The following is a 14,702-nucleotide window of genomic DNA, read 5'->3' as shown; positions in this document are numbered from 1 at the left end:
CATGCTGACGAACTCCGAGCCCTGCAACGGCGCTGGGGCCAAAAGTCGGAGCCAGCCGCACGAGCAGCTGAGATAACGCCGGCCTGCAAGGCACAGAGCGTGTCTTAGTCTCGAACAGGGGGCTCGGGCGGGCACATATATCCTGCCCATGGGTTTCCTCGAAATACCTCTCGACTCCCAGGACGCATCAGTTCAACACAGCCAGCATGGCGGACATGGACAAGATGCACCCCCAGGTCCAGCGGGAGCTGGCTTATGTGTTGCTGACAGAGCTTCTGGCGTGAGTGCCTTCGTTGTTCGTTCGTTCCTGGTGATGGCAACTGATGTCTTCATAGGTACCAATTTGCTTCGCCAGTGAGATGGTATGTCCCTGGTCCTTGTCCTTGGCTCTTGGCGAGGCTTCTCTGGCGGTGCGATGCTAAGACTCGGTAGGATTGAAACTCAGGATGTGGTGCTCCAGGAGCAAAAGGTCGATCGGCTGGTCGAGATTGGCCCTGCAGAGACCTTGTTGGGCATGATCAAGAAGACGCTGGCGGCCAAGTACCAAGTCCATGATGCGGCACTTGCGGTCCAACGAGAGATCTGGAGTCACAAGAAGAATGCGCGGGAGATATATTACGAGGGCGGTGATGCCGAGGCCGCGCCAGCCCAAACCGGAAAGGACACCGCTACCCCGGCACCCCAAGCTGCCACCCCCAAGACTCCTGAGCCAGTTGCTGCACCCCAACCAGCCCCGGTGCGGCAGGCAGCTTCCAGCATTGACGACAAACCGATCGCAGCCCTGGACATCATCGTCGCCCTGATTGCACACAAACTGAAGAAGTCATTGCAAGACATTGACTTGAGCCAAACCATCAAGAAGTTGGTTGGAGGTGAGTACCATCCCTGGCCATGATGTAGTGCCTCTCTGACCCCTGTGCAGGCCGATCTACCCTGGAGAATGAGATCGTCGGAGACCTCGGTGCCGAGTTCGGCGCCATCCCCGATGCCCCCGAAGACACGGCCCTGTCCGAGCTGTCCCAGTCCATCGAAGCCGGCGCCTGGAAGAAAGGCCTGGGCAAGACCACCCAGACGCTGGTCAACCGGATGGTGTCGGCCAAGATGCCGGCCGGGCTGGGCGCGGGCGAAGTGCGGGCCCATCTGCTCGGCAAGTGGGGCTTGCCGACGGGCCGCCAGGACGCCGTGCTGCTCCGCGCCGCCGTCCAGCAGCCCGCCGCTCGTCTGCCGGATACCGGCGCGGCGCAGGCCTTCCTGGACGACGTTGTCCAGCAGTATGCCAAAGAGGCCAATGTCAATCTCTCAGCGGCGGGTAGCTCCTCCGATGGCGCCGGGGCATCGTCCGGCCCGGTCGTCGTCGACCAGACGGCCGTCAAGGCGCTGGCCAAGACCCAGGATGACCGCGCCCAGGCGATGCTCGAGTTGTACGCCAAGTTGCTCGGGGTGGACCTGCAGGCAGGACACAAGGCCAGCACCAAGGCAGCCGAGGTCATCGCCGAGCTGCAAGATGAGTTGCAGCTGTGGATTTCAGAGCACGGCGAGGTGTACGGCTCCGGCATCAAGCCCATGCTGGCCGTGGCCAAGGCCCGCCGATACGACTCGTTTTGGAACTGGGCGCTTCAGGACGCCGTGGATCTCTTCCACCGCATATTGTCCGGCAGCATCGCGCTGACGGGTCATGAGATTGAAACCATCATGGGCCGCATCGCCCGCAAGTCCAACCCCAAGCTCGTGCAGATGCTGGAGTACTTGGAGACACAGTGCCTGAAGCTGCGAAACCCGCGAGCGATCCATGCTCGGGATGTCCTTCACCAGCTGCGGGTGGCATGCAACCCACAATTATCCGGCATCCAGCCCCTAACTGCCCACCGGTTGGTGATTGACGCACCCAAGACCACCATCGACAAACAAGGGCGAATCCAATACACGGAGGTCCCTCGCACCGGCATTGACTCCGCCCCGCCAGCCACACTCAAGACGCTGGGGCGGCAGGGATGGGAGACCCGGGCGGATTTGACTGCATCCTTCATGGCCACTCTGCGCGATACGGATCAGCAGTGCCTTTCCTTCCAGGACGCCGAGGTGCTTGTCATCGGCGCGGGACGGGATTCCATCGGCACGGAGATCGTCCGCGGTCTCCTACGAGGAGGTGCACGGGTCCTAGTGACCACCAGTAGCTACTCGCTGGCGACGACACGACTGTACCAGAAGATCTACGCCGACGAGGGAGCCCGCGGGTCCCAGCTCGTCCTCATGCCCTTCAACCAGGCCAGCCAGCAAGACCTCGAGGCCTTGGTCTCTTACATCTATGACTCCGATAAAGGCCTCGGATGGGATTTGAGCCATGTCGTCCCCTTCGCGGCGATCCCCGAAGGGGGCCGTCAGATCGAGGACATCGATTCCAAGTCCGAGCTGGCCCACCGGATCATGTTGACCAACACGCTGCGACTGCTGGGAGCGATCAAGAAGCAGAAGCAGGCGCGCGGATTCGACAGTCATCCCGCCCAGGTCATTCTCCCCTTGTCGCCCAACCATGGCATTTTCGGTGGCGATGGCCTGTACCCCGAGTCCAAGATCGCCCTCGAGACGCTGTTCAATCGCTGGAGCTCGGAGTCATGGGGGGCTTACTTGTCGATCTGCGGTGCAATTATCGGCTGGACGCGCGGCACCGGACTGATGAGCGCCAACAATGGCGTGGCAGAGGACATTGAGAAAATGGGAGTTCGGACTTTCTCCCAGGTCGAGATGGCATACTACATCCTGGTCCTCATGTCCTCGCCCATTGCCACCGAGTGCGAGGTGACCCCGGTGCAGGCCGACTTGAGTGGCGGCATGGGCCATTTCCCGAAATTCAAAGAGACCGTCGACTCCATCCGGCGGAAGCAGAAGGAAACCAGCGAGATTCGCGAGGCTTTGGCAAAAGAAGAGGCCTTTGAGCGCGCTGCCCTGGGGAAGCCATCGGAAGAGACACCTCAGGTGCGGGAGCAAAAGGCCAAGCTGGAACTCGACTTCCCGCGTCTGCCTGACTACCAGACAGAAGTCCTGCCCTTGGCGGGTCAGCTGCGCGGAATGGTCGATCTGGACCGCGTGGTCGTTGTCACTGGTTTCTCCGAAGTCGGGCCCTACGGTAATGCCCGGACACGTTGGGAGATGGAGGCATACGGGGAGTTCTCACTGGAAGGCTGCATTGAGATGGCCTGGATCATGGGCCTGATCAAACATCACAACGGACCTCTGAATGGAAACCCTCATTACCACGGCTGGATTGTCACAGCGACCAAGGAGCCTATCCGCGACATCGACGTGAAGAAGCGATTCGAAGAGCACATCCTGGAACACACTGGCATTCGACTGATCGAGCCCGAAATCAACGACGGCTACGATCCCAACAAGAAGAAGTTCCTGCAGGAGGTGGTGCTCGACGAGGATATGCCTCCGCTGAAGACGTCCAAGGAGACCGCGGAGCAACTCCGACTGGAGCATGGCGACAAGGTCGAGGTGATCCCAGAGGGCGATGAATACACGGTTCGTCTGCTCAAAGGGGCCTGCCTGATGATCCCCAAGGCACTCCGATTTGACCGCGCCGTAGCCGGTCAGATCCCGACCGGCTGGGATGCCCGGACGTATGGTCTCACCGAGGATCTGGCCAACCAAGTCGACCCGGCCACGCTCTACGCCCTCATCGGGACGGTGGAGGCACTCCTGAGTGCAGGAATCAGTGACCCCTTTGAAATCTACCAATACCTCCACATCTCGGAAATTGGCAATTGCATTGGCTCCGGATTGGGTGGTGTCAAGGCGCTCCGCAAGCTGCATAAAGACCGGTTCGTTGAGAAGCAGGTCCAGAACGACATCCTGCAGGAGTCATTCATCAACACCACAGCAGCCTGGATCAACATGCTCTTGCTGTCCTCGACCGGTCCTATCCGCACCCCAGTCGGTGCTTGTGCCACCTCGATTGAGTCGCTGGAATCGGGCTTCGAGACCATTGTCTCCGGAAAGGCCAAGATGTGCCTGGTCGGTGGCTTCGACGACTTCTCCGAGGATGTGTCCTACGAATTCGCCAAAATGAAGGCCACGGTCAGCAGCGAGGCCGAGTTCGAGAAGGGTCGCGATCCCAGCGAAATGTCTCGACCAGCGGCTGCCACCCGTGCTGGATTTGTCGAGTCGCAAGGCAGCGGTATCCAAGTGATCACGTCCGCTCAGTTGGCATTGGACATGGGCCTTCCCATTCAGGGGATCGTCGCATGGGTTGGAACCGCCAGTGATAAGATCGGACGGTCGGTTCCCGCTCCCGGCAAGGGCCTCCTGACGAACGCGCGCGAAGCACGACACCGCGTGCCCTCCCCGATGTTGGATATCTCGTATCGACGCCGGAGATTGAACATGACCCTCCAACACATCAAGGAGCGCGTCGACATGGAGGTGGACATTGCCGAGGCTGAGCTTGCGGACCTCAAGCGCAGCTCCGGTCCTGTTGTCGAAGAGCGGATCGAGGAGATCAACGAGCGTCTCCGCTACGTCCGCCGCGAAGCCCAGGTGCAGGAGAAAGACGCGTTGAACACGTACGGCAATCACTTCTGGAAGAACGATCCGGAGATTTCTCCCCTTCGCGGAGCCCTGGCCACATGGAACTTGACCATCAACGACCTGGATGTGGTCTCATTCCACGGGACGTCGACGGTGCTCAACGAGAAGAACGAGACGGCTATGATCAGCCACCAACTGCAGCACCTCGGTCGGACCAAGGGCAATCCGGCGCTGGGAATCTTCCAGAAGTATCTCACGGGACACTCGAAGGGTGCGGCGGGCGCGTGGATGCTCAATGGGGGTCTCCAGGTGCTCAACACCGGTTTAATTCCGGGCAACCGCAATGCGGACAACATCGATGCCGCCCTGGAGAATGACTACCTGGTGTACCCCAGCCGCAGCATCCAGACATCAGGAGTGAAGGCCTTTTCCGTGACCTCGTTCGGGTTCGGACAGAAAGGCGCGCAGGCGCTCGGCGTGCATCCGCGATACCTCTTCGCGACGCTAGACCAGACGACTTATGACGCGTACCGGGGTCGCGTCGAGGCACGACAGCGGCGTGCGCAGCAACATTTCCGGTTTGGCATTGCGCATAATGCCGTGTTCTCGGCCAAGGAGAATCCACCGTACGCCAAGGAGCAGGAGTTCCGCATCCTGTTGGATCCGGAGGCGCGACTGACGGAGAATGGGCGGGGAGAGTTGGAGTATGCCGAGTAATGGCGATAATCGATGCCCTGGTTTGTAAATACTGATGAGCTGTTTGATTTCTTTGTGATGCACCGGAGTTTTGTGAGAAGCAAGGATTTCTATACCATGTGATTTGCCGGTTTGTGTGCGATGCTTATTTGCTGGGTTTGCTGTGTTTTCTATGTTTGTCTCGGGGGTGCCTTGTTTGACGTCATCCCATTGGTTATTAATTCTTCCTGATGTCGCGAATTCCTCCACTTGATTGTCCCATTTGCCATTGCGATCGTGACTAGAGCAGCATATATCATGAGTTTCTGCGTCTATGATTGTGTAGTCCCCCTCGCAATGACCTCGATCGACATAGCATTTGGTGTACCCGAACTAAATCCTGTTCACATGGGGTGGGGCGAGGAACCGAGCTAAGCGGCTGCCAGTTGACAGTTTCACCAACGGTTGTCAACGGTTCTTTCGGGACGCTGGACCTCGGCATCTCCTTTCCCCAGATTTATGTCCAATTTAACCCCTGCTCATCCCCTCATGTCCCTCCACTTCCTCTCGACCACACCTGCAACTCATCACCCACCATGGCTGACTACACCTATCAATATCTCAATGTCACCTTTCCCCCCGAACACCAATATGTCGCCCACGTGGAGATCAACCGTCCCGACAAACTAAATGCCTTTATCGAAGCGTGCGCCCCTCCTTCCCCTCCATGAACCTCATCTAACTCCATCCCAGCATGTGGCTCGAACTGTCCGCCATCTTCACGCGCCTCTCCTCCGACCCATCCGTCCGCGCCATTGTCCTCACCGGCGCCGGCGACCGCGCCTTCACCGCCGGCCTCGACGTCAAAGCCGCCTCCGAAGGCCTCCTCTCCGATTCGCCCGGACAGCCCGACCTCGATTCCGCCCGCCGCGCCACCCCTCTCCGCCGTCACATCGCGTCCATCCAAGACTGCATCTCGTCGATCGAAAAATGCGAGAAGCCCGTCATCGTGGCCCTACATGGCATCGCCCTGGGTCTAGCCATCGACATCAGCGTGGCCGCCGACGTGCGGGTGTGCTCCGCCGACGTGCGGCTCGCCGTGAAGGAGGTGGACATCGGACTGGCGGCGGATATCGGGACGTTGAGTCGGTTGCCCAAGGTGGTGGGGAACTTCGGGTGGGTGAAGGAGGTGGCCTTGACGGCGCGGGTGTTTGGCGCGGACGAGGCCTTGCGCGTCGGGTTGGTGAATCGCGTGTTTGAGAATAAGGCGGAGACTGTCCGGGGAGCGTTGGAGTTGGCGGGGCTGATCGCCACCAAGAGTCCGGTAGCGGTGCAGGGGACGAAGGAGTTGTTGAATTATTCAAGGGATCATACGGTGCAGGAGGGTGAGTAGATGCTCGGGGGTGGGTATGAAGGGCCATGCTAACACATTGTTAGGATTGCGGTATACGACGGTCTGGAACAGTGCGATGCTGCAGACCAAGGATGTCTCGGCGGCGCTGTTGTCGGGGATTCAGAGGAGGAAGCCGACGTTTGAGAAGTTGTAGGATATGTCTCACATCTGTATATTCCTGGAGCTCGCTAGCTCGAGATCTCCGATTCAATTGATTTTTGTCTTCGCTTCTGAATGAAAAGTGCTGCTGTTCCGATGGATTTGACCCAGCAGTCCTGGATGCAACATAAGACCAACATGCTTCCATTGCACTGCCATTTGCTTATTGTCAACTCCTTCCTTTGCTGAGAATGTCTCGACCGCTAGTGGTTTCCCACAATCTCGATTTATTGTTTCATGGGTGGAGGGAAAGCAGTGACGCAGGCGGGGATGAGAGGAATATCCTCGCGGTATGCGACCGGGGAATAAGGGGCCAGTTCTTATACTAGCTTAGATCTTTATGGTGTCTGAGCCCATCGGGGCATTTCCACTCGGTTGTCCAGTACTGACAATGGTTGTGCAGCCTACCAGACTGATGTCCAATCGATGCTCACCGTACGGGTCTGGCAGTGAAAAGTGGACTGAGCTTGGTTGACAGATCAAGTCGATAATAGACATGTTGGGTAGGACACTAAATGCTGTTGACCATCTGAGTTGACTTATCTTGACTTCAGGTCGATTGACCATAGTCGATTGTGGCGACATCCTCTGGCGATCGCAGGAGCGAACCCTAAATCACGGATGGTGGCACCCACCCAGATTGATATCGTCACATCGTGGGTAGAATTGGCGGTCAAGCAAAGGATGATCGACACTAGCGCGATCCATTTGACGAAAATCCTTGCCAGACCAGGACATTGGGTTATTGCTTTTATCCGGGACCAAAAGCAATATACCCACGCAAACAACGTGATGGGGGCCCTGAAGCGGGGAACTCGTCCCCCCGGATGGTGGTCAACGACCTAATGATCGCCTTCTAAATCGGTCGAGATACTGCCTTGCTGGCTTCTAGTCTTCTCTTCCAAACCCCCAGGGTAATTAGAACTGACCCAGCAAACAGAGTTTAGAGACAGACAGCTCCATCACTTTCTCCAGCCATTGGAGGGTGTTATCCCGCGTGCAATCGGTCCTCGGCTACCTGCAGCAGCAGTGAAGGGGACCAATCCCCAAGCCTCTATCCAGCCATCTCGTATTCTCCGCTGCCTTATCTTACTTTGGGCTGCAGCTCCAAGACACGAAGGTGCACAGATAACGCGTGGCCAGCCGAGGGGACGGCTGAATTGCCCTCCCACATCTTCCCCATGTGAAATCTTACACCTTGCAAGTCTGCAACTTCCCCCTATACCTACTGTCATCCAACCATGGCCAGCACGGAAGATGCACGACCCGACGATTACCCCCACCTATCCAGACCCTGTCGGTTGATGAACTCTCACTACGACGTGGTCGTCGTTGGATCGGGGTATGGAGCCGGTGTTGCGGCGAGTCGAATGGCCCGAGCTGGCAAGAGCGTAGCCGTTCTCGAACTCGGATGGGAGAGACGACGTACGTATGCTGGTCCAGGGTATGTTCATGACTAACCCAGCAGCAGCCGGCTCGTTTCCAGATTCTCTATGGCAATGTCTGAAGGAAATCAACATCTCAGGGACCGCGCGCTGCCTGTCCTCGGACAAACCCACTCGTCTGTTCCAGTTGATGCTAGGTGATGGACAGCACGCCCTGGTTGCTCATGGTATGTTTATTGTCTACGTGGCGACGGAATACACCGCTGGAACTGTGTTAACGTCCCTGGATATACACAGCACTAGGTGGCTGCTCGCTCATCAACGCGGGGGTCTTTCTAGAGGCCGATCAACGCACCTTGCAGATGAGTGCATGGCCCCCGGAGATCCGAAAAGACCCCTCCGTGCTGCAGCCTTGTAAGTTGTTGCATCCCATATCTGCGGAGGAATGCAAACTAAGTCCTGCCAGACTACTCACGCGCAGCAGAGATGCTGCAGCCTTCTCCATACCCAGATAATCATCCACGTCTAGCCAAACTGGACAATATCCAAAAGCAAGCAGAGTCGCTTGGAAAGGCACACAGCTTTTACCGTGCGCCCCTGACAACGTTCTTTCGTCGCGGTCGGAATCACGCTGGTGTTATGTTGCAGGGGAATACGGGATCAGGAAACGAAAGTACCGGATTGAATGACGGATCGAAAAACTCCGTTGCTACGACGTACCTCGCGGATGCGTGGAACTGGGGTGCCGAAATTTTCTGCGGCTGCCAGGTCCGATACATTGAGCAGGCACCCGATCATAAGGGCTATGTGGTGTACTTTGCCTGGCATGGGAAGGGAAGGTCAGCATTTGCGGAAGACGTCCAAACCCAGCTGTTCTGGGTGAAAGCCGTAGGTCTACCACACAATGGTTGCATGCATGTGCTTACTGGGCGGCGCACGAATAGAACGATCTGTGTTTTCTCGGGGCCGGTGCGTTGGGGACAACTGAGATTCTGCTTCGTTCGAGAGACTACGGCCTTCCGATTTCACCGATGGTCGGAAGAAACGTGTCCGGAAATGGGGACATGCTGGTTTTTGGTAAGTGTGGTGATTTTGGTACGGCAGAACTGATGCCAGGCCTAGGATACAATGGTGACATGCAGGTCAACGGCATCTCCGGAACCCAGAGACCCGGTCCGACTATCACCGGAGTCTTGGATTGCAGAGGGGAGGGCTTGTCCAAGAATGTCCTTGCCGACCACGTCATTCAAGATGGGTGCATCCCAAGACCCTTTAGCCCTCTTTTCCAGGCCGTGCTCATGTGGCAGACAGCCCGACTTCTAGTTGCCCCATCGCTTGCGGGGGGTGTACAGCAGTGTTGGAAGGTCATCTCCAATCTCACAATCCGTCTATTGAACCCATCTAAAGGAGGTGCTATGCAACGCACTTCGACTTACCTAGTCATGTCACACGACAGTAACGAACTCACCCTCACCTTGGAAAATGATAGATTACTCCTGCGAGGTCCCGCAGAGGGGCGGTCCGAGAAGTTTTCTGAAATCAGAAACATGCTGAGATCCGTGGTAAGCCGCGCAGGTGGAAAGATTGGCTTTTCACCTTTATCTGGTAGGTTCGTCTCATTGTCAGTTGGCCTAGCTAAAGTCTACAGGTTCCCAGAAGGCCGAGGTCACTGTCCATCCACTCGGAGGGGCCAACATGAGCAGAGATGGCACAGGCCGTGAAGGTGTCACAAACCATCTAGGCCAGGTGTATAAGGGGCACAGAAGGGAAAAGCACGAGGGGCTCGTGTGCTGTGATGGCTCGGTCGTGCCGACTGCATTGGGTGGGTAGCTCATGCCCTCATTCTATATTGGCTGTTAACGTGTTAGGCGTGAATCCCCTTGCCACAATAACTGCGCTTGCTGGGCGATCGGTTGATTTGATTGCCAAGGAGCATGGATATTCTATTGATATGGCAACACCAAACGGGAGTCTTGATGCTCTGTCGCAGCCAATGGTATCACATCGCCGGGAGATCGAGGATACGTCCATCGCCAAGTCACTATCGCCAATTAGATGGCAGTTCACTGAGCTTCTCGAGGGTCACATCAGCACACGGCCAGATGAAATGGACTTTGCAGTATGCGAGACACTAGGAAAGAGTTCATCGTCTGCGATGCGGATGTTCCTCACCATTGAGATTTGCCGGAGAACAGGTGAGTGACGAAATGCTGTTCATGATGAGTTCTCACAAGGCTAGATACGGGAGGGCTGCAATACGAGGGGATCTGCACCGGAACGGTGTCTTGCAGGGCGCTATCCCGAGGGCCGATGAGAGTCGTAAATGGCAAGATCCGGTTCTTCGTCCAGCCAGCAGAGCAGCCAGATTCGACAACTCTCACCTATTCGTCACAGTTTATCTCACTAGAGAATACCCGGTACCATCTCGAGGGATGCAAGCAGATTGATGCAACGTCCTCCTTCTCCGTAAGCCGTATGTGGGAGGCCACTACCAAGGTCAATGTCCGCATCACACGGGATGACGGGATGAAAGTAGCAGCTGGTGCTCTCCACATCTCATGGCCGTCGTTCCGCCGGCAGATACGAACTTTCCGGACAACAGAGCCCTTCAGACTGAATCTGCTGCCGGCGCTGGTCATGTTTCTAATCTACTTTGCATTCCAGCTAGCGATCTTCTTCTTTCGTCCTCTCTCGCCAGCACGAAAGTCTCGCCGCTCCTCTCACGTTCCTATCAGCCCTAAACAGCAACCATCGGCCACTCACCTACTGCAAACACAAGATGGCATCACCGTACGCCTGGAGGAATACGAGCCACAGCCGAGAGCAGACCAGAAAGGCCCTGAAGCCCAGCCAGTCCTCTTTCTACCCGGAGTTACTGGCAATGCCGCACACAGTACCTTTGCGCTACCATATCTACGCCGCAACATGGTTGAATATTTCACAGCACGCGGATGCCGATGCTACGTCCTAACACCTCGCTGGGGCGACAACCCCACCGTAGCAGCCAGCTGCACTGTTTTCGACTGTCGTCTAGACATCGCAGCAGCCCTACAACACATCCGCCACCAACAAAAACAGAAACCATACATAATAGCCCACTGCCAAGGCTCCGTAGCCCTCGCAATGGGTCTCCTCGACGGCACCATCAACCGGAGCCAGCTCCTCGGCATCACCGCAAACTCCGTATTCATGAACCAGAAGCTTGCACACTGGAACTCAATCAAAGCAGCCACTCCCATTCTAATCCGTCTCTACCAGCTGATCTCAGGCACATACTACCCCATCGGCAACCGCCCCGACAACAGCCCTATCCAAAAAATACTCGACATGCTGATACGCTTCTACCCTGTCGAAAACCGGCGCGACATCTGCACATCGACCCATTGTCACCGCACCACATTCGCATTCGGACTCTGCTGGAACCACCAAAACCTCGACACGAATATCCACGACCACGTGGGCCAGTTCTTCGGAGACACATACACCACGATCCTCGAGCATATCACGCGCATGGGCACGCACGGAGCGTGCTTGGATAATCAGCTCCATGCTCTGGTTACGGAGGAGAATCTTGAAAACTTGCGGGGTGTGCCGATTCTGTTCATGTCTGGTACGGTTAATGAGGTGTTTATGCCTGAGTCGACGCTGCGGGATTATGAGATGCTAAGACGGAGGTTTGGGGAGCGTTTGTATCGGCGGTTTTTGGTCGAGGGGTATGGACATTTGGATCCGGTTGTGGGGAGGAATGCTGATCGGGATGTTTATTGGAGGGTGTGGGAGCATGTTAAGTGGTGTGGGGGGAATGGTCAGTGTAGGGATCCCGAGGGCTGATGGTTGAGATAGAGGTAGATGGAGAGGATATGGGGAGGAACCTACATACTCGAGGTATCAGTGTAGTATCTCCCATCATCTAGCTACAATTCCAACATCTCTTGAATCTTACAAAGTCTAGCACTGGAATATTCAGCATGATATAGTCCAAATCCGCTCGATATTCAATCCATATAGCAATAACATTCAACGAAAGACATTCCTCTACATCCCCAACCCTAAACCATCTACCATCCTCCCCACTCCGTCATCACCACTCCAGAACCTCCCTCAAATCCTCCACGCACCCCCTCAACACCCCCCATCCTCTCCCCCACCGCAACCAGTAAATCCCCCATCAACTGCACCGTCTCCCGCACCTCACCCCCCACCAATCTCTCATCACTGCCGTTCTGCCGCGCATCCACCAACGCCTGGGCGTTATTTTTTACCTCGTCGATGTTTGTCCGGACCTGGTTAATTAGATTTGGGCTCATGGGCTTGGGTTTCTTGAGCTCGTCGATGAATTCTTCGGTCAGGAGGCGGAAGGTTCGAAGGTGGGTGAGGGGTTCATGGTGGGTGTTGCGGGGGTTTGGTTTGGTTAGGTTGGGTAGGATTTGTGCAGGATGGGCTGGCTGAGTGGGTGGATGTGAGGTGAAGCTGAAGACTGGTGGTGGTTTTGTGGTTAGGAAAAAAGGGATGGGCGTTTATATAGACCATCGTAGTAGTATCATGAATCGATGAATAGGCGCATGGCAAATAAGTACGGAAGGTGCATATATAAAGCGTGGGCATTACTGGGCGTGGCTTTTGATTTGGTTTGCTATGTCGTTGGATTGCTTGAGCTAAGAGGGGAATACGGTTGGGAAAGGGTGTTCTACACCCTAGCATGCGAGTATTCCTGGACTTGGGTACTGTATGCCGGTCTGGGTCTGGTATACGGTAGGGGTAATCCGGTGATTTGGGGATGTAGCACACAGGATATAGGAATGGATAGATTAGGGCATGAAAATGAAGGAACGAATAGGAAAGTACATGGTAGTATTGCATCTAGGTTCATTAGAGTTTACTGAGCATGGTCTTGGTTCTCTTCAAACTGGCATATCCTTGGATCGTCATCAAAAGAGAAACGATACGATGGTTGAAAGACGGCAAGATCTTTCCATCGTTATAAGACGCATTACATCTGTCTGTCTGAGGCTCGCATCGTTAATAAACAGAACCACCATGCCAAAATGCAAAGGAGACTAGTCGTGAAAGAGGGGGTAGCAAAAAAAATATACCGGATTACCTAGCACTAAGCCAATCACGACACAAAGCCACTTTCGGCCCACTCCTGATACCAGAGACCTAACTCCGATGGGACAAAAGGATATGAAATAGGAACCAGAACATCTGACAAAGCCAACGCAGTTAGCATTGAAGAGTCTGGCATAGTCTAAGCCTCAAATCGGAACCTTGTAACTGATCTCCGTACCCTAGACATAGTTGCCATTCTCTGCTTGACCTTTTTAACACGCTGGAGTTGTCATCATCTACAGATTTTTCATCCCAGTATCACTTTACTTGCTCGGCAACAGTAGGGGCGACTTGAGGCAAAACAAGCTCAAGGCCATGTTTTCAAAGCCTTCAAGTGCTTGCTGCGGTGAGATAAGTATAGAAGTTACCATCCACACCAAGTCATGGTTATTAGGATGATTATAATACTCTGAATACCTGTAAGTGTATCAACTTAATATATTCCTTATCCTCCAAGATAGTGTTATAGTCATTTTTCGATGCCATTTATATACAATACTGTGCATCCCTAGCCAGAACAGCAAGAGGATATCCGAGTAGAAATCCCTCGATAGGGGTAGATTCTAATGATAAGGCGGTTATACCGTCGGCATCGATCTATTTCCGCACATCACAATGAAGCATTACGGACTGTATGGTATTAAGTACTGCGGCGGTCATCTATAAAAATGTTTATTAATACCTACTGTGCATAAATTCATCAGATTATGAGGGTTATCATCAATTTCCTAGCAGATCTGGCTTACACGCAAGTGGCTCCAAATAAGGCAAGTGCCAACCTATTCCAATCCTACCATCAATTCCTTTGATCCCGTTTGCCGTCCCGTGACCCTCCTCCAGCTCTTCTTCACCCTCTCTACAGCCCTAGCCTTCCTCCCCATGCATCTCTCAGATGTAACCAGCTGTAGATAAGCTCTCCGGCGACGTTCCCAAATTTTGCACAAACACAACACCAACTCATTCGAAAGAAGCTTTCGACTCAAAGGATTGTACTCCTTGGAAACCCACGCCCGTCGAAGGACTAAGTGCAGCCCATCATGAAGGCTCAACGGCTCGGACTCGGACAATACTTTCTCCAGTTTCGATTTGGCCAGGAGACCCATCGATCTTTGAGGGTCGAAAAATCCATGAAAATGATAGTCTGGTAAGACTTTCAGAACTGGAAGGCGGTTATTATAGCAGTGCTTTGCGGTTATGGGACATGCCCTAAAGCATGTTTTCCTTTGCACTACGTCAGCTGCTCGAGCGAGGTTGTTCTCGTCCACGGTGTCGTTGATGACGTACATTGAACCTGGCATATTTCAGTCATTGGGAGGTTGGTCAAGTCACAAGGAGGAAGTTTGCTTACATCGAAAGTCTCGTAGCAGTTGGTGCTGGAGTCTGGGTCAGGGTTCGGGCGAGTTATGCCATGCTCTTCGAAAGCGGGGTCGAGTGTATTGGCGAGAAGATCGCCA

The 14,702-nt window shown here is 54.9% G+C and overlaps 3 protein-coding genes across 3 annotated transcripts; all 3 read left to right on the top strand.

Moving 5' to 3' along the window:
- Positions 1-206: 206 nt before the first annotated feature.
- Positions 207-5,435, top strand: BO80DRAFT_401967 (3-oxoacyl-synthase; the record flags this gene model as incomplete). The annotated part of the gene is made up of 4 exons (XM_025717586.1): positions 207-280; positions 336-362; positions 433-872; positions 923-5,435. The coding sequence occupies 4 exons, from the start codon at positions 207-209 to the stop codon at positions 5,242-5,244; spliced, it is 4,863 nt and encodes a 1,620-aa protein (XP_025577446.1). The 3' UTR covers positions 5,245-5,435.
- A 328-nt stretch (positions 5,436-5,763) lies between these two features.
- Positions 5,764-6,852, top strand: BO80DRAFT_376941 (enoyl-CoA hydratase/isomerase family protein). Its single transcript, XM_025716676.1, has 3 exons — positions 5,764-5,908; positions 5,956-6,587; positions 6,640-6,852. The coding sequence occupies exons 1-3, from the start codon at positions 5,799-5,801 to the stop codon at positions 6,747-6,749; spliced, it is 852 nt and encodes a 283-aa protein (XP_025577445.1). The 5' UTR covers positions 5,764-5,798; the 3' UTR covers positions 6,750-6,852.
- A 1,143-nt stretch (positions 6,853-7,995) lies between these two features.
- Positions 7,996-12,299, top strand: BO80DRAFT_491897 (FAD/NAD(P)-binding domain-containing protein; the record flags this gene model as incomplete). The annotated part of the gene is made up of 10 exons (XM_025723730.1): positions 7,996-8,179; positions 8,226-8,366; positions 8,437-8,553; positions 8,606-9,027; positions 9,084-9,216; positions 9,262-9,744; positions 9,788-9,961; positions 10,008-10,334; positions 10,379-11,944; positions 12,148-12,299. 10 exons carry the CDS (start codon positions 7,996-7,998, stop codon positions 12,297-12,299), a joined length of 3,699 nt encoding a protein of 1,232 aa, XP_025577444.1.
- Positions 12,300-14,702: the final 2,403 nt, after the last annotated feature.

This window comes from Aspergillus ibericus (assembly GCF_003184845.1).
Source record: "Aspergillus ibericus CBS 121593 unplaced genomic scaffold BO80scaffold_10, whole genome shotgun sequence".
In the NCBI taxonomy this organism is placed as follows: Eukaryota; Fungi; Ascomycota; class Eurotiomycetes; order Eurotiales; family Aspergillaceae; genus Aspergillus; species Aspergillus ibericus.
Note: the sequence above shows the minus strand (reverse complement) of the source record. Positions and strands in the feature narration are given on the sequence as shown.